The following is a 22,883-nucleotide window of genomic DNA, read 5'->3' on the forward strand; positions in this document are numbered from 1 at the left end:
CGGCTGCGTTTGACGCTGGCTGTCGTAGCGCCCCGTGTGTGACCGTGTGGGGCTGGGGGTGATGCTCTGTGCAGGGTCAGGCGTGTCCCTCTGCGGTTCTGCCTGGTGATGGATGGTGTCGGGGAGACGCCGCACCTGTGGCTTGGTCTCTGCTGCACCGAATCTGCAGCCGGTAGGTCTGAGCACATCGCTCGCCCCAGTAAAGTCTCAACCCCACGGGCGGGAGGCCGTGGGCCATGTTCGCGGGAGGAGAGGTGCCAGGAGATGAGGGGACCCGCGTGCACGTAGGCGTCGCTGGGAGGTGTGAGGTAGGGAGCACCGAGGGGGGTTTCAGGGGGGATCCCCTGAGGACTTGCTGGGCGTGAGATGCCAGTCATACATTTTGGCCTGTAAGTAAGACTCAGTAGGATCCGCTGAGGCCACGGTAAAAGCTGGCGTCCTGGAGTGCTGGGGGTTTCAATTACAACGCAAGGCGCGCCCTGGCCGCTGTTGGAGAGGATGTGCAGCAGCGGCTCCCTGCGTGCAGGCCCCGTGGGCCGAGCATCCGAGGCAGTAAGGAAACCCTTCCCTGCCTCTTACAGCTCTCAGCTGATTAGGAAGACACAGGATAGAGAAGTCAAAGCACAAAAGAGGTATGACTCCCATTCTGAGGGGAAGAGAGTGAATCAGGTATCAGTGTGACCACGATGATGGTCCGGTGATTGTGAGCAGGTGAAATCAGCTGGGCCGCAGCCCGAGAAGGAGCGAAACAATGGAAGTGACGGGAGAGGGAGGATGGCGGCTCCTGGGGTGGATCCACACGTGCTGCTTGTTTTTTAAAGACAGGAGTCCAGCTGGCTGCAGCAGGAGAAGGGAGAGAGGACGGCGGCGAAGCTGGAATCGCCTGAGCTGCCTGACCGGGAACGTTCTCCTCCTGCTCCTGTCAGGGGTAAGTTACAAAATGAACGTTAATCTTTTCAAAAACCCAGCTCTTGGTTTCACGGATCTTTTCTATGGTTTTCCTGGTCTCTTTTCATTTATTTCCACTCTGAGCTTTGTTCTTTGCTTCCTTCTGCTAACTTTGGGCTTAGTTCGCTTGCTGGGAGGAGGGAGGGGTGGTGGTTTTCTTGTTGTTCTCGTTTTCAGTTCCTTGAGGTGTAAGTTAGCTTGTTTATTGAGATTTCTTTTTTCTTATTGTGGGTTTTATTGCAATAAATTTTCCTATTAGAGTAGCTTTTGCTGAATCCCATAACTTTTGGTGTGTTGTATTTCCATTCACGCTTGTCTCAAGATATTTTTAATTTTCCTTTTGATTTCTTCTTTGACACATCTGTTGTTTAGGAGTGCGTTGTTTAATCTCCATATATCTGTGAATTTTCCAGTTGAACTTAGGCATTGCCAGTCCTCCAGTGAATCTGGGGCAAGGCAAGGGAAACTCTGACTACAGACACATGGATAGAAAATTCTTGTCTGCACATAGCCAAAGCTATGAACCTTTCTGTTTGTTACATGTAGGGTACAAATGTAGAGCAGAAAGTTATAGAACAGTAGATGAATCATAAACAGAAATTATTTCCTGTAAACAGAACATTGTATTTCCTATATTAAGTATTCTTATTGAAGTATAGTTGATTTACAATATTGTTTTAGTTTCAGTTGTACAGCATAGTGATTCACTATTTTTAGAGATTATACTCCATTAAAAGTTATTACAGGTTAATGGCTGTAATTCCCTGCACTATACAATGTATCCTTGTTTTTCCATTTTATACATAGTATGTTGTATCTCTTAATCACACATCCCTATCTTGTACTTCCCCCCAAGAAAAAAAAGAGGGGAAACTCTACCCACTGGTAACCACGAGTTTGTTCTCTATATATGTGTCTCTTTCTGTTTTGTTATATACATTCATTTGGTTTATTTTATAGATTTACATATGTGATAACATACAGTGTTTGCCTTTCTCCGTCTGACTTATTTCATGAAGCATAATAATCTCTAGCTCCATCCACATTGTTGCAATGGTGGAATTTCATTTTTATGGCTAAGTAGTACTCCATTGTGCCTATACAAACCACATCTTCTTTATCCATTCATCTGTTGATGGACACTTAGGTTGCTTTCATATCTTGGCTATTGTAAATGATGCTGCATGAACATTGGGGTTCATGAATCTTTTCAAATTGGTGTTTTCATTTTTTTGGATATACACCCAGGACAGGAATTTCTGGATTACGTTATAGTTTTTGATGAACCTCCATAAAGTGTTCCATAGTGGCTGCACCAATTTATATTTCAAAAACAGTGTACAAGGGTCCCCTTTTTGCCACATCTTCTCCAACATTTGTTATTTGTAGACATTTTGATGATGGCCATTCTGACAGGTGTGAGGTGATACCTTAATATGTTTTGAATTTGCATTTCTCTGAAGATTAGCAATGTTGACCAACTTTTCATGTGTCTGTTGGCCATCTGTATGTTGTCTATGGAAAATTTTCCATTCAGGTCTTCTGCCCATTTTTAATTGGCTTTTTAATGTTTAGTTGTATGAACAGTTTATGTATTATGGATATTAACCCCTTACCGGTCATATCATTTGCAAATATTTTTTTCCCATTCAGTACATTGTCTTTTCATTTTGTTGATAGTAACCTTTTCTGTGGAAAAGCTTTTAAGTTTAATTAGGTCTCATTTGTTTGTTTTTGCTACATTAACAAAGTGAAGGATAAAAATCACATGACATCTCAGTAGACATAGAAAAGGCATTTGAGGGAATTCCCTGGCAGTCCAATGGTTAGGACTCGGCGCTCTCACTGCTGAGGGCCAGGTTCAATCCCTGCTCTGGAATTAAAATCCCACAAGCCTTACAGCACCGGTTTTAAAGTTGTTGTTACATGAATCGGCCACAAGATGGCAGCATTTCCCCAAGCCCAACTCTGGTTACTGTGGCAACAAGAGCCTTAGGGAGAGTCCTGCTTGGTTTCCCGGTAGGAGGGCCTGGGGGGATCTGGAGAGTGTGGTCCCATGCAGAGAGGACCAGGCACTGCGAGTGCAAAGGGGGCCCGTTTGCCTGCACATCCTCCCAGCTCCCTCAGCCGCTCGACAGTCCAGCCTTGGGACCCAAGACTTGTCCGGCTTCAGGGCTGTGACACCAGCCAATGTCACCAAGGCCTCGGTTAAATAGAATCGGCGTTTCTTTTCTTTCTTTCCTTCCTTTTAATTTTTATTTTGTCTTGGGGCGTAGGTGAGTGATAATGCTGTGGAGGGTTTTTGGGGGAGGGTGGGGTGATTTCCATCCCCTTGTTTCACTTATACCTAAACGTTTATATGTACTTTTTTGGCTTCCCTTCCCATAGAGCTTATCCCAGAGTGTGGCGTAGGGTCCCCTGTGCTCTGCAGTGGGTCCTTGTTGATTATTCTATAAAGACTAGTGTGTACGTGTTCTTCTCAACCGGCTAATTTCTCCCTGCCCACCACCTTTCCCTTTTGGTAACCATAAGTTACTTTTCTAGGTCTGTGAGGCTGTTTCTCTTTTGTAAAGACGTTCATTTGTATCCATTTCTCAGCTCCACCTATAGGTGATATTATATGAGACCTGTGTTTCCCAGTTTCCCTTAGTTGACTTAGTAGGATTATCTCTACTTCCTTCCCCGTGGCTGGAAATGGCACTCTTTCATCCTGTATTATGGCTGAGGAATATGCCATGGAGTGTATGGACCACTTCTTCCTTATCCATTCATCTGTCTTTCTATGCTTAGGTTGCTTGCTCGTTGGCTATTGTACCTAGTGCTGCCTGGATAGTTGGGGTGCACGTGTCTTTTAAAAGTTAGTTTTTCTCTGGATCCACGCCCAGGAGTGGGATGGCTGGGTCACATGGTACTTGTATGTTTAGTGTTTTAATGAACCTCCACAGTATTGTCCGTAGTGGATGCACGGATATTCGTCCCCACCTACCGTGTAGGGGCTTCCCTCTCTCCACACCCTCTCCAGCATTTACTGTTGCACATTTTTGGATGATGGCCATTCTGTCCTGTGTGAGGTGATACCTCATTTTACCACATTGATTTCCATTTCTGTCCTAATTAGGGATACTGAGTACCTTTTTATATGCTTTATGGTGTCTGTGCGTCTTCTTTGCAGAAATGTCCATTTAGATTTTCTGCCCATTTTTTACTGGGTTGTTTGTATTTTAGATATTGAGCTACATGAGCTGCTTGTTTGTTATGGAGATGAATTCCTTCTGGGTATCTTGGTTTTCCACTATTGTTTTCCCATTGTGAGGGTTGTCCTTTTCTTTCGTTTCTGGTATCCTTTGCTGTGCAAATGCTTTTACGTTAAATTAGGTTCCATTTGTTTATTTTGTATTTATTTTTCATTATTCTAAGATATGGATTCAGAGAACTTGCTGCAATTTAGTCAGAGCATGCTCTGTCTAGGTTTTCCTCAAGAGTTTTATAGTATGCGGCCTAAAGTTTAGAACTTTAACGTATTCGGAGTTTATTTTTGTGTATGGTGGTGGGGAGTGTTCTAATTTCATTCTCGATCATCTAGGGACCTTCCACACTGGGGCCCATGGTGGCTGTTACAGGTTTCTATCCCCACCGATAGTGTAGGAGGGTATCGTTTTCTCCACACCCTCTTCAGCATCTATTGTTTGTAGACTTTTTGACGGTGGCCATTCTGACTGGTGTGAGGTGATGCCTCGCTTTAGTTTTGATTAGCATTTCTCTACTACTTATTGACGTGGACCTCTTTTCATGTGGTATTTTGTAAGCAGGGTGAGTAAAACTAACCTCTTGAAACTGGCTTCTGGAATGTGTGCCCGGTTTTGAATTCTTTCTCGCTGACCTACGCAAGGACGTTTCTCGAGGGCAGATGTTTCTTCTTTACAGCCCCGCAGGCCTTGTGAAGAGCAAGTGCCCATCAGCCCAGGTGTTCAAGGTGTAATTATGGAAAACAGCCACAAGGCAGCAGCATTTCTACATGCCCCCCTTTCTGTTTTTCTCCTTGTTCGTTTTTTAATTAATTTTTATTTCATATTAGTGTACTGTTGATTTCCAATGTTGTGTTTGTGGTAGGTGTACACGAACTGGATTCAGTTATCCATAGACATATATGGATTCTTTTAAGGGTTCTTATCCCATGTAGGTTATTAGAGTATGTTCAGGAGACTTCCCTGTGCTTTTCAGTAGGTCCTTGTGGATTACTTACTTCACATATATTGGCGTGGATATGTTCATCTCAACCTCCTAATGTATCGCTCCAGCCTTCCCACCCATTTTAATAATCATAAGTTTGTTTTCCAAGTCTATGAGTCTTTTTCTGTTTTGTAAATTAGTTAATTTCTATGAATGTAAGGATTCGCCTGTAAGGGATATCTTAGGATATTTGTCTTTCTCTCTGTGCCTTACTTGACTTAGTGTGACAGTCTCTCGGTCCATCCATCCATGGCGTTAGTTTGTTCTTTTTTATGGCTGAGCAGTTTTCCATCGTACATATGTACCACATCATGTTCACTTTTCTTTGGACGGATCTCTTGGTGGATTCCACGTCCTGGCTACTGTAAATAGCTCTGCCCTGAAAATAGGGCGGCACGTGTCGTTTCAAATTACGATTGTTCTCCGGATCCAAGCCCAGGAGTGGATCGCCACATCATAGGGTAACTCTGTGTTTACATTTTTAAGGAACCTCCTTAGAGCTCTCCATAGTGACTGCACACATTTACATCCCCACCAATGGTGGAGGAGGATTCCCTTTTGCCCACGGCCTCCCCAGCATGTACTCTTGTAGATTTTTGTGAGGATGGCCATTCTGACCCGTGTGAGGTCACTTCTTATCGTTTTGATATGCATTCCTTTCGTAATTAGTGCTGTTGCCTATCTTTTCGTGTGCTTTTTTCGCTTTTTAATACATTGTAAAATTTATGTCCTGAAAGTGGCTTCTTCATCGTCGGCCCTGTTTTGCCTCCTTTTCCGATGATTTACCCCAGGATATTTCTCGAGGGCTGGTGTCAACTGCACCCCGCAGGCCTTGTGAATATGAAGTGGCCGTCAGTACAGGTTTTACAGTTGTTGTTGCGGAGAACTGCCACAAGGCGGCAGCATTTCCTCATGCCCGACTCTGGTTACTGTGTCAACAAGAGCCTTAGGGAGAGTTCTGCTCCTGGCTTGTCAGTTGCAGTGGAATCCGCCAGAAGAAGCACCCAAGGCTTGTGTCTCCTGACTTCTTCCCCCTTAGCCTTGACCCCGCCCCCGGATGGCTCCCAAGTGCTGCAACACCTCTCTGCTGAGGATGCCGTCGTCTGTAGGTGGGGCGACGCAAAGGAAGGAGGCTGGAGGAGGGGAGCCCTCCACCGGGAGACGTGGAGCCCAAGGGACTCTTGAATGCTCTTCCAGCCCAGATGCTCCGCCATCCTCCAGGTGCACGAGGCTTGGTTTCGCGGTAGGAGGGCATGCGGGGATCCGGAGAGTGTGGTCCCATGCAGAGAGGACCAGGCACTGCGAGTGCAAAGGGGGCCCGTTTGCCTGCACATCCTCCCAGCTCCCTCAGCCGCTCGACAGTCCAGCCTTGGGACCCAAGACTTGTCCGGCTCCAGGGCTGTGACACCAGCCAATGTCACCAAGGCCTTGGTTAAATAGAGTCGGTGTTTCTTTTCTTTCTTTCCTTCCTTTTATTTTTTATTTTGTCTTGGGGCGTAAGTGAGTTATAATGCTGTGGAGGGTTTTTTTGGGGGGGAGGGCGATTTCCAGCTCCTTGTTTGTTATACCTAGACGTTTATGTGTCCTTTTTTGGCTTCCCTTCCCATAGAGCTTATTCCAGAGTGTGGCGTAGGGTCCCCTGTGCTCTGCAGTGGGTCCTTGTTGATTATTCTATAAAGACTAGTGTGTACGTGTTCTTCTCAACCGGCTAATTTCTCCCTGCCCACCACCTTTCCCTTTTGGTAACCATAAGTTACTTTTCTAGGTCTGTGAGGCTGTTTCTCTTTTGTAAAGACGTTCATTTGTATCCATTTCTCAGCTCCACCTATAGGTGATATTATATGAGACCTGTGTTTCCCAGTTTCCCTTAGTTGACTTAGTAGGATTATCTCTACTTCCTTCCCCGTGGCTGGAAATGGCACTCTTTCATCCTGTATTATGGCTGAGGAATATGCCATGGAGTATATGGACCACGTCTTCCTTATCCATTCATCTCTCCTTCTATGCTTAGGTGGCTTGCTTCTCTTAGCTATTGTACATAGTACTGCCAGGATGGCTGGGGTGCACGTGACTTTTCAAAGTTTATTTTTCTCCGGATCCATGCCCAGAAGTGGGGCGGCTGGGTCACATGGTACTTGTATGTTTAGTGTTTTAATGAACCTCCACAGTGTTGTCCGTAGTGGATGCGCGGATATATGTCCCCACCTACCGTGTAGGGGCTTCTCTCTCTCCACACCCTCTCCAGCATTTATTGTTGCACATTTTTGGGTGATGGCCATTCTGACCCGTGTGAGGTGATACCTCATTTTCCCCACTGATTTGCATTTCTCTCCTAATCAGGAATGCTGAGCACCTTTTTATGTGCTTTTTGGCCATCTGTATGTCTTCTTTGGAGAAATGTCCATTTAGATTTTCCGCCCATTTTTTATTGGGGTGTTTGTGTTTTTGATATTGAGCTGCATGACCTGCCTTTATGTTTTGGAGATGAATTCCTTGTGGGTATCTTGGTTATCCACTATTGTTTTCCCATTGTGAGGGTTGTCCTTTTCTTTCGTTTCTGGTTTCCTTGGCTGTGCAAATGCTTTTACGTTAAATTAGGTCCCATTTGTTTATTTTGCATTTATTTTTCATTATTCTAAGATATGGATTCAAAGAGAACTTGCTGCAATTTATGTCCAAGCATGCTCTGCCTAGGTTTTCCTCAAGAGTTTTATAGTATGCAGCCTAAAATTTAGAACTTTAACGTATTCGGAGTTTATTTTTGTGTATGGTGTTGGGGAGTGTTCTAATTTCATTCTCTTCTTGATCATCTAGGGACCTTCCACACTGGGGCCCATAGTGGCTGTTACAAATTTATATCCCCACCGATAGTGTAGGAGGGTATCATTTTCTCCACACCCTCTTCAGCATCTATTGTTTTTAGACTTGTTGATGGTGGCCATTCTGACTGGTGTGAGGTGATACCTCGCTTTAGTTTTAATTAACATTTCTCTACTATTTATCGACGTGGACCTCTTTTCTTGTGGTTTTTTGTATGCGGGGTGAGTAAAACTTACCTCTTGAAACTGGCTTCTGGTACGTTTGCCTTGTTTTGAATTCTTTCCTGCTGACCTACCCCAGGATGTTTTTTGAGGGCAGGTGTTTCTTCTTTACAGCCCCTTAGGCCTTGTGAAGAGCAAGTGCCCGTCAGCACAGGTGTTCAAGGTGTAATTATGGGAAGCAGCTAGAAGTCGGCAGCATTTCTACATGCCCCACCCATTTTTGTTTTTCCCCGTGTTCGTTTTTTATTTAATTTTTATTTCATATTAATGTACCATTGATTTCCAATGTTGTGTTTGTGGTAGGTGTACACAAACTGGATTCAGTTATCCAAAGACTTATATCGGCTCTATTTCGGGTTCTTATTCCATATAGGTTATTAGAATATGTTCAGGAGATTTCCCTGTGCTATTCAGTAGGTCCTTGTGGATTATTTATTTGACATATATTGGTGCATATATGTTAATCTCAACTTCCTAATGTATCCCTCCCTCCTTACTTCTCTTTTTGATAATCATGTTTGTTTTCTAAGTCTTTACACCTGTCTCTGTTATGGAGTCCACCTGCAAGGGATATCTTTTGATTTTTTCTTTCTCTGTCTTCCTTACTTCGCTTATTATGAAAATCTCTCGGTCCATCCATCCATGTTGCTGCAAATGGCGTGATGTTGATGTTGGCCATTCTGATCTGTGTCTGGTGATACCTCATTTCACCGTACTGATTTGCATTTGTCTCCTAATTAGTGATTTTGAGTACCCTTTTATGTGCTTTATGGCATCTGTATGTCTTCTTCGCTGAAATGTCTTTTCAGGTCATCTGCCCATCCCTTTTGAGATAGAGCTGTGTGGGTGTTTGTGTATTTTGGTAGTTAATTTTTTTTCAGTTACTTCATTTCCTAATATTTTCTCCCCCTTTCTGTAGTTTGTCTTTTCATCTTGTTTATGGTTTCCTTTGCTGTGCCAAAGCTTTTTAGTACATGCCAGAGATGGCAGTGGAAAGGGAATCCTCCTCCCCCATTGGTGGGGATGTAAATGGGTACAGCCTCTTTAGAGAGCAGTATGGAAATTCCTCAAAAAACTGATTATAGAGTTACTCTAATATTTGGCAATCCCACTCCTGGTCTTAGATCTGGAGAAAAATTATATTTCGAAATGACAAGTACACCCCTATTTTCAGGGCAGCACTCTTAACAATAGCCAAGACATAGAATCAACCAACATGTCCACTGATAGAAAAATGAAAATGATGTGGTACTTTTCTACAAGGGAATACTACTCAGCCATAACAAAGAAAGAAAATAATGACATTTGCGGCAACATGGATGGATGGGCTGAAAGATTATCATACTAAGTGGAGTAAGTCAGAGAGAGGAAGACAAATATCGTAAGACATCCGTTATAGGTGAATCCATAAATTCATACACATGAACTAATTTACAAAACAGAGACAGGGTCACAGGCTTAGAAAACAAACTTATGATTATCAAAAGGGAATTTAGGGGGAAGGACAAATCAGGAGGTTGTGATTAACATATACACAGTAATATATGTCAAATAGATAATCCGAAAGTATCTACTGAGTAGCACAGAGAACTCTCCTGAACATAGTTTAAAAACATATGTGGGAAAAGAACCCGAAAAAGAATAGATATACCTCTATGGATAACTGAATCAAGTTACTGTACACCTAAAACAAGCAGAACATTGGAAATCAACTCTAATTCAATATAAAACAAAAATTAAATTAAAAAAAAGTAAAACAAAAAAGGGTGAGGGCATGAAGAAGTGCTGCCGCCTTGTGGCTGTTTCTCATAACAACACCTTGGTAACTTGTGTTGACGGGCATTTAATATTCAGATGGCCTGTGGGGTTGCAAAGAAAAAACAGCTGCCTTCAATAAACGTCCTGGGGCAGCTTATTGAGAAAGACTTCTCCCTGCAAAGGGAAATTCTGATGTAAGGTGCCACTTTGGGGTGATGGTCTAGGTCGAGTGGGACTCGGAAGTTACGTTTGGGTGCGTCTCCACCATATGTTTCTCTTTTTTCTTTTTGAGCATCCCTTTGCTGTTTCCTTTTCCAGTTTATGTTTTATGTGTGACTTCCAGCTGACGAGGTGAATGTTTACGTTTTGATTTGAGCGCGCTAACATCTAACATTTATTACCAACTGCTCGAGGTAAAATGGGAAGCGCTTCCTCTAAGGCTCTACCCCAACCTGGGAACCCTTGGGGAAAATTTTAAATGACTGGTCGACCTATAACTATGATCCAATGACAAAGAAAAATGGCCTGAAAATGGGTCTCCTACAATTAGATCTTTATTGCCACACGATGGGAAAAATGGACTGAGGTTCCCTTATGTTCAGGACTTCATGCCCCTTTATTATAATCCTGCTCTAGGTGGCTCCATAATCAAAAGCCTGAGGAATCAGAAAAAACTCTCCTGACATTCTAAACGATCCCCTTCTAACTTCTCCCACCTCTCAGGGGGCGGGAACCAAGCTTCCCCCAGTCCTGCAAGTTCCCTTTCTCCTCAGATTCTTCTGCTCAAACTAAGACCCCATGTCCCCAGAGGGACAATGCCTGCTGGGACAACATTTTATCAGCTAGTCTGCCCCTGTTAAGAGCCAATTTGAGCACTATCTGGTTTAAATTTTAGCTATGAAACCATGACCACAGAAAGAGGATGATTTCTGACAGTGTGGCCTCAATATTCTTTAGACTCTGGAGAAAATTGATTAAGATAAACCAATTAAGAAAAACCGGTTCTTTTTGCATATGCAATTAGAGAAAGCTAGCTTGTTGAAATATTTTTTTCAGAATTCTGACCCTGAGGGAACAAAAGAATGCCTAGGAAAACACTTGAAGTTAACTCATATCCTTGAGCTTCAAACACAGCCCACTTTGCCTGAGACTTCAGCCTTGGGTTAATTAGTAGAACTTCAAGCCAAGGGAAAAAAGGGGGCCAAGAGACATTTTAAATCTCAAGCAGAAACTATGAGATCTCTGTCTGTCTGGATATACATATATCTCAGTATGTGTCTCTGTCTTTGGATAACATTGCTGAGGTTAATTTGTAAATGAGTTCTATTTAGTTGGCTTAAAAGAAAAGTAAGTGCTTACAAATCAAACAATTCTAAATACGAGAAAAAGTAAGCTAAATAAATTTCAGGTTCATGTGAACTGGGAAATATTCAATATTAAATTAATACCTGGTATTAATGTTTTTGTTGATCTAATTAATACAGACATGTCTTTGGAGCCATCAACATTAAGTATAGTACTTTTATTGTGCCTAGGTTTATTCTTTTTTTTTTTTTTTAAGATGTTGGGGGTAGGAGTTTATTTATTTATTTATTTTTGCTGTGTTGGATCTTCGTTTCTGTGCGAGGGCCCTCTCCAGTTGTGGCAAGTGGGGGCCACTCTTCGTCGCGGTGCGCGGGCCTCTCACTATCGCGGCCCCTCCCGTTGTGGAGCACAGGCTCCAGACACGCAGGCCCAGCAGTTGTGGCTCACGGGCCCAGCTGCCCCGTGGCATGTGGGATCCTCCCAGACCGGGGTTCGAACCCGTGTCCCCTGCATTAGCAGGCAGACTCTCAACCACTGCGCCACCAGGGAAGCCCTGTGCCTAGGTTTAATATAAACTAAGATCTTATTATATCTGTTGCAAATTTGTCAGCAATGAAAATAACTTGATGTGAAGAAAATGTAAATGAGATAAGAGCTTTGGGTGAACTTTTAGGAATAATTATGTTTTAGGAATGTCTACTTAAGAATAATCTCTCCAGATATTCGACAACTTGAAAATTTAGAGTTGTGCTAAATTAAGTTAAAGGATGGACGTTTATTTAATAACTCGGCCATTTCCAAATAAAATAAGATACTGAAACATTAATTACTGAACACTGGCTTCCTTTTCCAGAGAAACAAAAGGTATTGGGACTATTAATAAATGTGTTTGGTGCCACACTGAGATATCTTCTATAAGAAAGCACATTCTTCAAGAAATTATTATTTGGATTTATGTTTACCAATCTACAGAGTGCTGATATAAAGGACAGTTCATCATTGGTTGCTTAAGGAAAGCAGGATGTGTGTTTTTATTAAAGAAGTTTTGAGGAATGGAATTGGATTTTATTAAGGGAAAAGGAAGTAGGACTGACTTCCAGGTGGCTGTTTCTGAATGGGAAAATAAAGTGATGGATACAGAAAGTGATGAAAAAGCTTTGTGGAAAGTGGACCCCAAGAAAAGAGTTTTATACATGGTACACTTTTTCTTAAGATGTTGAACTGCCTTTGCAAAAATACTACCTCTTCAAGATTTATAGAAAGGACTATCTAAGATTGAATTAAAATTAATTAGGTAAATAGATTTTGTTATTAACAGTAAGCTGGTACCAGACTGGAATTTGGTTTTCTCTCTCTGTTAAGAGAACAAAGTTTTCTTGGAATGCTGCTTTTGATAACAGACTGTGTGAACTACCTTGCCTTTAAGTGATTTATATTTGCTTTTAAGATCTTTTGTTACTTTGGCTGAGTGAATAAGTAGTATTTCACAATGATCTATGAGGACTCCCGCACATGTAGATCAAGTTCATTCTGCTTCTACAAAAATTAACCCCTCATTGCCAGACTTTTGCCATCCTGATGTCCTTAAGACATGGCAACAGTCTACTCCTAAATCAGGGAATTTAAAATGGGTAAACAATAGCTGTAAATCAATCAGTCAGGGCTATGGAAAATCCAAAATGGCCAGTTGGCTTTTTCTGGTGCCCTGACAAACCTCATTTTTTTTTTTTTTTTGATGGGTTAAAGCCTTTCCTGGCTGCAGGGCTGATGCCCTCTAAATGAAAAGAAAATGGTTAAAAATGTGTTTTCCACTTGGGGTATGCCTTCTACAATCTCCAGTGATCAAGGTACCCACTTCACTGGACAAATCATACAAGCCTTAACAAAAACCTCACACACTTTCACTGTCACTGTCATCCTTAATCATCAGGCAAGGTCAACAAAAGTAATGACAAAAAAACTGGACTCAAACAGAACAAAAGTTAATTACATGGGATTAAACAAACTGCTAAATATGATTATAATTTTTATGACTTTTTTCTGACATATTGTTGGCTTTTTTTTTTTTTTTTGCGGTACGCAGGCCTCTCACTGTTGTGGCCTCTCCCATTGCGGAGCACAGACTCCGGACGCGCAGGCTCAGCGGCCATGGCTCATGGGCCCAGCCGCTCCGTGGCATGTGGGATCTTCCCAGACCAGGGCTCAAACCCGTGTCCCCTGAATTGGCAGGTGGATTCTTAACCGCTGCACCACCAGGGAAGCCCAAGAGAAATATTTTGATAACACTTATATGTGTAATCTAAAACATAATATAAATTTATTTACAAAAGAGAAACAAACTCACAGACATAGAATATAAACTTATGGTTACCAAAGGGGAAAGGGGTGGGGAGAGGGATAAATTAGCAGTGTGGGATTAACAGATATACACTATTATATATAAAATATATAAACAACAAGGGTTTACTGTATAGCACAGGGAACTATATTCAATATCTCACAATAACCTATAATGGAAAAGCATCTGCAAAAATATATGTATAACTGAATCACTTTGCTGTACACCTGAAACTAACACAATATTGTAAATCAACTATACTTTGATAAAAGAAAAAAGCTGAGTGAAACTGACAACTGATTCCAGTAAGATGTCAGGCAGGCTGAGCATGTAACCCCCACCTCTGAACGGACCGCCTGGGTGCCAGGGTTCTCTCTCCATCCGTCCCAGTCTCACCTCAGACACTGTAGAAAACACTGGGGGTGTTTCAAGGCGTTGCACAGAAACTCCATGACCTGTCATCTCACTTCCGTGTCTTGTATTTCCAAGTATCTCAGGTACTGGTTTTCCACCAGAACTCTGATTAAGGTTTCATTCAACACGAGGGGACTCACGTGCCTAAAGCTGCAGAGGTAAGCAGTGCCCGGTTATCATAGGCTCGCATCAGCCCGTCAGCTCTTTTTTCTTGAACAGCTTTATTGAGGTATAATCGACACACCAAAAAAAGTGCATCTATCATATATCTAATGCACCCAATTTCATGAGTTTGGACATGTTCCTACACCCATGAAACCATCACCACAATCAAGGTGGCTAATTAGTTCTTTTTTTCCCTCCAGCTTTGTTGAGATGATACAGGTAACAAAGTATCAGTTTAAAGTGTACAGCACTTGTTGATTTGATGTGCTTACATGTTGCAAAACGATTACAACCTGAGCGTCAGCTAACCGCCTCCATCCGGTCACATACTTACCATTTTTTTGGGGGGTGAGAACATTGAAGATCTATTCTCTTAGCAACTTTCAAGTATACCATAAGGTATTGTTAACTATGGTCACCATGCTGTGCATTAGATCCCCAGAAAGTATTCATCCTTTAACTGGAAGTTTGTAGTACATTTTGACCAACATCTCCCCATTTGCTAATTAGTTCTTCGTTCAATCAGTCCATAAATACGTGAGGGCCCTTTCTGTGCAGCCCAGGGCTCCATACTGGCTTCTCTTCTCAGCTCAGCCTCCTAATTGGACGATGTTATGTAAGTCACTTAATCTCCCCAAACTTCATTTCATGTCCTCGAGAGAACTCATGACATTATCCGCTTAGGATGGTCACAAGAATGAACACACGTGATGCCTCTAAGAGGCTCTTCATAGGGCTTGATGTAGAAAGGAAGGTACTCAAAAAATGGGAGCTAATGGTAACCATTATAATAACAGGAGAGAAAATAGTTCAGATACTGGCCAGGTGGGCTATTTCAAGGAATTTTGATGAAGTATTAAGTTTCTGAGTTTTAAAAACGTTAGGGAGGGGCTTCCCTGGTGGTGCAGTGGTTGAGAGTCTGCCTGCCAATGCAGGGGACATGGGTTCGTGCCCCGGTCCGGGAAGATCCCACATGCTGCTGAGCAGCTGGGCCCGTGAGCCATGGCCGCTGAGCCTGCGCATCCGGAGCCTGTGCTCCGCAACGGGAGAGGCCACAACAGTGAGAGGCCCGCGTACCGCAAAAAAACAAACAAACAAAAAAAAACGTTAGGGAGATAGAGTATAGGGTAGTAGCTAAGAGAACTGATTCTGGAGCCACTGATTCTGGAGTTTAAATCTGTATTCCAATTACGTACCAGCTGTGTAACCTCGTGCCCTAGCTTCCTCATGAAATACCTACTTCTTTAGGATGGCTGTGGGTTTTAAGAGCACTGAAATGTAACGCTGGACCTAAGACAGCCCAGCAGAGGGTGAGTGCTACATAAATGTCTGTACATTTTTTGCTATCGAAGATAATGTTGCAGTGATGTTCTCAACCATTCCTCTGAGTATGTGCATATGTATTTACCTTGGGTGGATTTTAAAAAGTGGACCTTGGGGTCAAGGTGTACATGCATTTTTCATTTCGTAGAGCCTGCCAAACTGCAATTGGATCCGCCTCACCTTCTTCCCACTTTCATGGAAATCTTGACCTGTGACACGCAGGGGCCTGCTAAGCGTGATGCATCACAGAAGTGTGGTGTGGTGATGGAGGAGGCGAGCCTCAGACCACCTGAGATGGAGAGCGTTCCCCAAAGCTTACCAGCTGTGTGACCTCAGACAAGTCACTTAACCTCTCTGGTTCTCCCTTTAAAAAAATCAGGATAACAGTACTTACCTCAAAGGAATGCAGTGGTACCCCATACTAAGTACCTGCTTAGCACATCACCATTCAGGCAGTAAAAACAACCAGGAGTTTTAGTTTTTTGAGGAACCTCCATGCTGTTTTCCACAGTGGCCGCCAATTCACACTTTCACCAACAGTGCACTGGGGTTCTCTTTTCTCTGCATCCTCACCAACACTTATTATCTCTTGTGTTTTTGATGACAGGTGTGGGGTGATATGTCATTGTGGTTTTCATCTGCATTCCTCTAATGTTTAGTGATGTTGAGCCTCTTTTCATGAGCCTGTTGGCCATCTGTATGTCTTCTTTAGAAGAACAACCTCACTTACATGTGGAATCTAAAAAATAACAAAACTCATAGAAAAAGAGATCAGATTTATGGTTGTCAGAGGCGGGGGTGGGGGAATTGAGTGAACGTGGTCAGAAGGTACAAAGTTCCAAGTATAAGACAAATTAAGTGCCGGGGTGACTGTAGTTAACACTGCTGTGTGGTAGATGGGAAAGATGCTAAGAGAGTAGACCATTCAGTCACTAGGAAAGAGCATGTTGGTAACTGTGTGAGGTGATGGATGTTAACTAAACTTACTGTGGTCATCATTTTGCAATATATGTACGTCAAGTCATTATGCTGTAAAACTTAAACCTACAGTGTTATATGTCAATTCTATCTCAGTAAGACTAGGAAAAAAACCTACGGACGTGGATGCCTTCAGCACGTCTAGCGTGAGCAGAGAGGGAAACAGACTGTTTCCATGGAATTCCTTCCAACTAGGATTTGTTTTATACTCACATCAATTTTTGGAGTTTACAGTGTGGATGTTTCAGTGCTGTAGAAAGGACCTTCACTGAATCAGGATCCATAGTACTGTTTGTCACAGCCAGGACTTCCAGACTCTCATGTGTCCTAAACACAGAGCAGAAGTCTTGCCACCAGAGATAACACCTCTCACTGCCCTCTGGTCTGTGTGGGAGAAAAAGAGAAAAGGGCTCACCGTTAGAGATTAAGCTTGAGAAAACCTACTAGCAAACCCAGGGCTTCCTTATGATCACAGACCCCTTTATGACTTTCATAAGATGCCCTCATTTAAGAAGATGCCCAGCAGAACTGTTACAGGATTTTTCATTTCATTCCAGGAAGACTTGTGGCCTCACTTATATTTTCCTATGACTTAGGGAGAAAGGGAGTTGCCTTTTAATCACTTAGGATTTATTTGGGGGCAGAGATTAGGATGCAAAACATAATCCATATTCTTACTCAGTGCTTATGAAGTTGTTTCTAAAAAGAAAAAACTCTATATAGGAACAGAATAAGGGAAAATTATTCTTTCTTTTTGGGGGTGGGGGAGGGGCACAATGAGCGCAGAATCCAGAGCAAGATCAGCACGTAGTGTCTTTGGCTCTGAGAGTCCCTCTAATTTTCTCCTTCATTTTTCCCCATCATGGAAAGTCTCGTTGAACAGCACTTCCTTAGAGACTAAAAGGCTTCTGATATACAGAGTTGGGGTGATAGATGAAACAGAGTCCCCACATACATGGGAAGGAGGGTGTGCAGCATAGAGGCAAGGTAGGTGAACCACTCATCTTGGTTTTTTCCAGGATTCTCCCAGTTTTAGCATGGAAATCGGCACCCCAGGAACACCACCTGTTTTTTTTTTAACATCTTTATTGGAGTATAATTGCTTTACAATGGTGTGTTAGTTGCTGTTGTATAACAAACTGAATCAGCTATACATATATATATATATATATCCCCATATCTCCTCCCTCTTGTGTCTCCCTCCCACCCACCCTCCCTATCCCACCCTTCTAGGTGGTCACAAAGCACCGAGCTGATCTCTCTGTGCTATGCGGCTGCGTCCCACTTGCTATCTATTTTACGTTGTGTTCTGTTTTTAAGACTGAAAGTCCCATGTGCAAGGGATCCCCTCAAGACGGAGGTGGTCGCCCTAGATGCCCAGGAGATGGTAGGCAAGGTCCCCGATAGGACCGTGAATCTACCAAGGGAGAGGTGGGCGCACTTACCCAGAGGCTGGAAGGGGATGCGGGGAGCGCCTGCTCGCCTTGGCGATGATCAGGGTGATAGTCAGCTCTAACTCCTGCAAACGTCGGCAGAACTTCAGGCAAAAGGCAGACACTTGCACGTCTTTACTTCTACTGTTGACCAAAGCAGCTTTCCGACAGTTGTTTAGGATCTGACTCACAAATACCTCCTCCCAGATTTCATGCAGACAGTTGAATAGCTGTGGGACCCCGTGGTGCGGGGTTGGTGGATCACATTCATGTGGCTGGGCTGCGACTTCCAGCCATTTCTTCTTGTTGCCCAAGGACACCTTGCATCTGAACACCTGCTCCACGGCTAGAGCGCACGTGTCATTTAAAAGGCCAGATAAAAAAAGCGCCATCTGGGCGAGATGGTTTCTCTTTCTTCCGGGATGTGCTATCAGGCGTAGGACACGGAACCGGTCCAACACATGGAAATTTCTGAGTCTTCGTGGGAAGCAGAGAACATACAAGACGGCAGAAAATTCCTGGAAGCTCAAGTGGGCAAAGGTGTAAAGGTCTTTGTCGCCCACCACCCTTCGAAAAATATTCACGCTGAGAAAAGTCTCGACGTCTGTTTTATCCAGTCTGGCCAGGTTGAGATCTCTCTTATTAAACACCCATCTCCTTTCCCACATACCCTCTGTGGCCAAGGAGCACAGACCTTTCAACTGTTCTTGGTGAGTCTTATTGAAAATGTCTCTAACCCTGGTTGGAAACAAGCTGGAAAGAAAGTAGACGAATACAGCTGTGGCGTTTGGAAATGTGTGCAGGAGATTTGCTCCTCTCTCCATCTGCTGCTTCAGACAAGAACATACCATCCAGCAGATGACAGGGACCTGGCACATGGAGAAGAGAATCGTGTTTCCCATGACAAAACCCAAGGCTTCATCGGCTTCGCTCTTGTTTCTGAAGTACGTCCTGAAATACCTGGATCTCTCAGGCACACTAAACCCTGTAAGGGTTATCAGAGATGGGCATTTCAGAAAGGGATTCAAGTTCTTCCAAGAGGTGAACCTCAGGAAGATGATTAACGTGGCCCCGGGAAGCATTCTTTTGCTCAGCAAACTGGTCAGGAGGACAGACCAGGGCACCTTCTGGCTCCAGTCCGCACTCAGGTCCTCGGGTCTATCTATGAGGGTTGAGGTTAGTTCCTCGAAGCCATCAAAGAGGAGTAGAAGCTGGTCTGCTTTGGATATGATCTTGGACGCCAGAGCCCGAGACCCGGACAACTTGTGTGCAATGAGCTCAGCGAAGCTCTGCTCGTCCAACTGGTCCATCTCCTGGCAACAGAAGTAGAAAGCGTTCCAGAGCTTGTGGGCATAGAACTTGTTTTCTGCCCATTCTAACACCACTTTTTTGGCCAGGCTTGTTTTTCCAACCCCGGCGACCCCCTGAAGAACCACAGCCTTGGGCTGTCTTCCTTGAGGTTTTCTGGGAAGAAGTAGACAGGGTAGGAATGTCTCTTCTCTGTGTAGGTCTTGGTAAAAGAAGTCCATGTGGTTCCCAGGCCAAGCGGTCCTGTTCCACAGGGTCGAATATTCATTCATCAGGTGTAGTCTGTACTTCCGTAATTTATCTGGATGAATGAGATGGGAGAGATACAGGGTACAACATCAGTTGTTTGTGAGAACTAACTGGACAACCAGAAAATGAGGCTTGATGTCTACATCCAGCTCCAGGACACAGTGCATCAATCACTCACGTTTCGGAGAGCAGTGCATCAATTAAGAAGCTGCAAGGAACAGAACAGTCACCTTGAAGTGGCTTAGACAAAGCAAGAACTGCTCTTTACATAAGAAGTGGGGGGCGGTTATAAAGCTCTTGAGGGCTTCCCTGGTGGCGCAGTGGTTGGGAGTCCGCCTGCCAATGCAGGGGACACGGGTTCGTGCCCCGGTCTGGGAGGATCCCACATGCCGCGGAGTGGCTGGGCCCGTGAGCCATGGCTGCTGAGCCTGCGCATCCAGAGCCTGTGCTCTGCAACGGGAGAGGCCACAACAGTGAGAGGCCCGCATACCGCAAAAAAAAAAAAAAAAAAAAAAAAAAAGCTCTTGAAATTGGTTCAGTGACCCCATAGCTTCTATTGGCACTGCAGTTCTTTGGTCCTTTCTTCCTATTTCTTAACTCTCAGAAGATGGCTGGGGTAGCTTTATCTATGTTATTTGTATTTTTTAAATTAAAAAAACATTTCCTTTTAATTTTATTTGGCTGTACCACGTGGCTTGTGGGATCTTAGCTTCCACAACCAGGGATGGAACCTGGGCCCTCGGCAGTGAAAGCGCTGAGTCCTAATCACTGGACCCCCAGGGAATTCCCTAGACTCCTACTCTGATGGTCCAGGATAATGGAGTAGGGGAAGGAGGGATGGACTCAGATAGCTGCTGTATTTGCCTCCCTACTGACCATTCCTAGCCTGGCAACAGCACCCTAAAGTTTTTGGAGAACCGCCCCCTTCCCACTCTCCGACCGTTACTTTGGACTGTGGCTGGACCTACCATCAAGCTGTCTCATAAGCACATGAGCCAGTGTCCACCCACCAGAGCATTTCACCACATCATTCATCAAGGAGCTCATGGTCTCAGTTCATTCAAGGCAGTAAGCTCCAGGACTTGTGTTGGAAGAATGAGGAATAAGCACTCTTCTTTCCTGCTGGTGTTGCTAAGGGCAGCTGGTGGCAGAAACGGCCAGTGTGCAGACGAGGGACCACTCAAGACTGAATCCAGTGGAAGGAGGGAGGGAAGTGATGTCTCGAGGATGTAGCCTGAGCCCCTGCATCCAGCTGGGTCGGTGGCTGGACGTCCCGCTTAGGTGAGTGCACAGCTGCTCTTTTTTCTGAAGTTCTGATTCACAGAAGGGACACTAGACATACTCATTTACAACCTGCCTTGCCTTGGGGACTGGGCTTCTCATCCCCACCTATAGCCTGTTTTCCACCAGAATCTGCACAGGGCCAGCACATACCAGACTCATCTCCCTCCAAGTTAATTTGTGTTTCTCTTGGGTTCAAGGCCTCTGGTTCCAAGTTAGGTAAAATGTCTGGAACAGACAAACAATGAGCCCCTCGTGGGCATGATAAGGTGGACAGAACAGGGAGAGCCACACGGAGGGAATGGGGCCGCGTAGGAGAGCGGCAGCCCCATCAGTCACGGGTCTCATTCGCTCAGCACCTTAGTTCAGGGAGAAGAAGATTACCCAGACCTCCCATCGCGATGCTGGGAAGTGAGAAAATGGGGGTGTGTCAGGAGGTCCTGAGGAGCGTGTTTAATAACATATAAATGTACAGCCCAGCTGAACACTGCACTCACACACACGCATATATGTAAAACACATAAACACTTTAATATACATGTATGTGCATTTAGGAAGCAACCTAAATGTCCATCGAGAGATGAATGGGAAAAAAAGATGTAGTACATACACACAATGGAATAGTACTCAGCCATGAGAAAGAATGAAATAATGCCATTTGCAGCAACATGGATGGAATTAGAGACATGTGGAATCTATAAATTGGGAGATTGGGATCGACATATACACACTACTATATATGAAATAGATAAGTAATAAGGACCTACTGTATAGCACAGGGAACTCTACTCAGTACTCTGTAATGGCCTGTATGGGAAAAGAATCTAAAAAAGAGTGGATATATGTATATGTATAACTGATTCACTTTGCTGTACTAACACCTGAAACTGAAACTAACACAACACTGTAAATCAACTATACTCCAATAAAAATTAAAAGAATAACAAAATAAACAACAATATCCTACTGTATAGCACAGGGAACTCTACTCAGTATTTTGTAATAACCTATAATGGAAAGAATCTGAAAAAGAATATATATATATTCATATATATATATATATATATTCATATATATATATATATATATGAATCACTGTGCAGTACACCTGAAACTAGCACAACACTGTAAATCAACTATATGTCAATGAAAAAGGGAGCTGATTTCCAAATTAGAAAATGAAACCATAGTTGAAAAATTAAAAAATAAACGCTTTAATATACATGTATGTATGTGCTATATGTGTATATATCTATGTATGTGTATATTTAGATGTATAAGAAAATAAAGTGTAAATATAGTGTATCTACATAGGAGTGGCTAGTGAAGCGTTTAGCTCTGTAGCACCCAAGCCCAACCCCGTCTTGTATACCAGATTCTTACTCACCATTCAGCTCCATCTGTACCCGAAGACACAGTTCTGCCTGGTTCATCTTGGCGAAGATGTCGTGAGTCACCTCCCAAGCGAGGCGTCCAGGGAAGGACTCGATTAGGAGGTGAACCACCTCCCCCCACCGGGCTGTCTTCAGCTGGTCCCAGCTGATCTGGAGAGAGCCAGGTCTGGGGCTCTCTTCCACTAAAAGCTGCTTGAACCTTTGTAGATTCTCCTTGTTTAAATAGACCCTGTACAGCATGACTCCATCTTTGAAAGGGAAGGTGGAGGAGGGAGAGGATGAGAAGAAAGAAGGCGAGTGAGAGGAGAAAGAAAGGGGGGAAGGAGAGGAGGAAGAGCAGGAGGAAGAGTCAGAATTCCAGTTCACAGTCACTCATCTTTACTCGAGGCCGAGAGCCTCAGCGCCAGCGATAAAGGGGACCAGTTGGAAGAGAGAAGAGACGCGACCTGGGGAGACATGAAGTTACACGAACGTGAGAACACCACCCCAGGGGACAGATTTATGTAATCCATATTTGATGGAGCATACCACGTGCTGGATATCCTCTTCCCCCCTTCCTCAAAGAGTCTCTGGCCTGCGGAAAACCCTGGGAGCCCCTCCACTACTGGGGCTCAGTGTTTAGACTCAAAACCACTTTGTAGTGTTTAATTCTCTCTGCCACTTATTAGCAAGGTGACTTTGGGAAAATTGCAGAGCCTCTTTGCACCTCTTTTCTCAT

General features: G+C 43.7%; 1 protein-coding gene across 1 annotated transcript; it reads right to left on the reverse strand.

Annotated features, from left to right (window-relative positions):
- Positions 1 to 6,213: 6,213 nt before the first annotated feature.
- On the reverse strand, positions 6,214 to 22,405 carry LOC307066943 (NACHT, LRR and PYD domains-containing protein 8-like; the record flags this gene model as incomplete). The annotated part of the gene is made up of 5 exons (XM_079724157.1): positions 6,214 to 6,477; positions 14,088 to 14,184; positions 16,714 to 16,884; positions 17,946 to 19,542; positions 22,159 to 22,405. 5 exons carry the CDS (start codon positions 22,403 to 22,405, stop codon positions 6,214 to 6,216), a joined length of 2,376 nt encoding a protein of 791 aa, XP_079580283.1.
- Positions 22,406 to 22,883: the final 478 nt, after the last annotated feature.

This window comes from Hyperoodon ampullatus, assembly GCF_949752795.1.
Source record: "Hyperoodon ampullatus genome assembly, chromosome: 18".
NCBI classification, from domain to species: Eukaryota; Metazoa; Chordata; class Mammalia; order Artiodactyla; family Ziphiidae; genus Hyperoodon; species Hyperoodon ampullatus.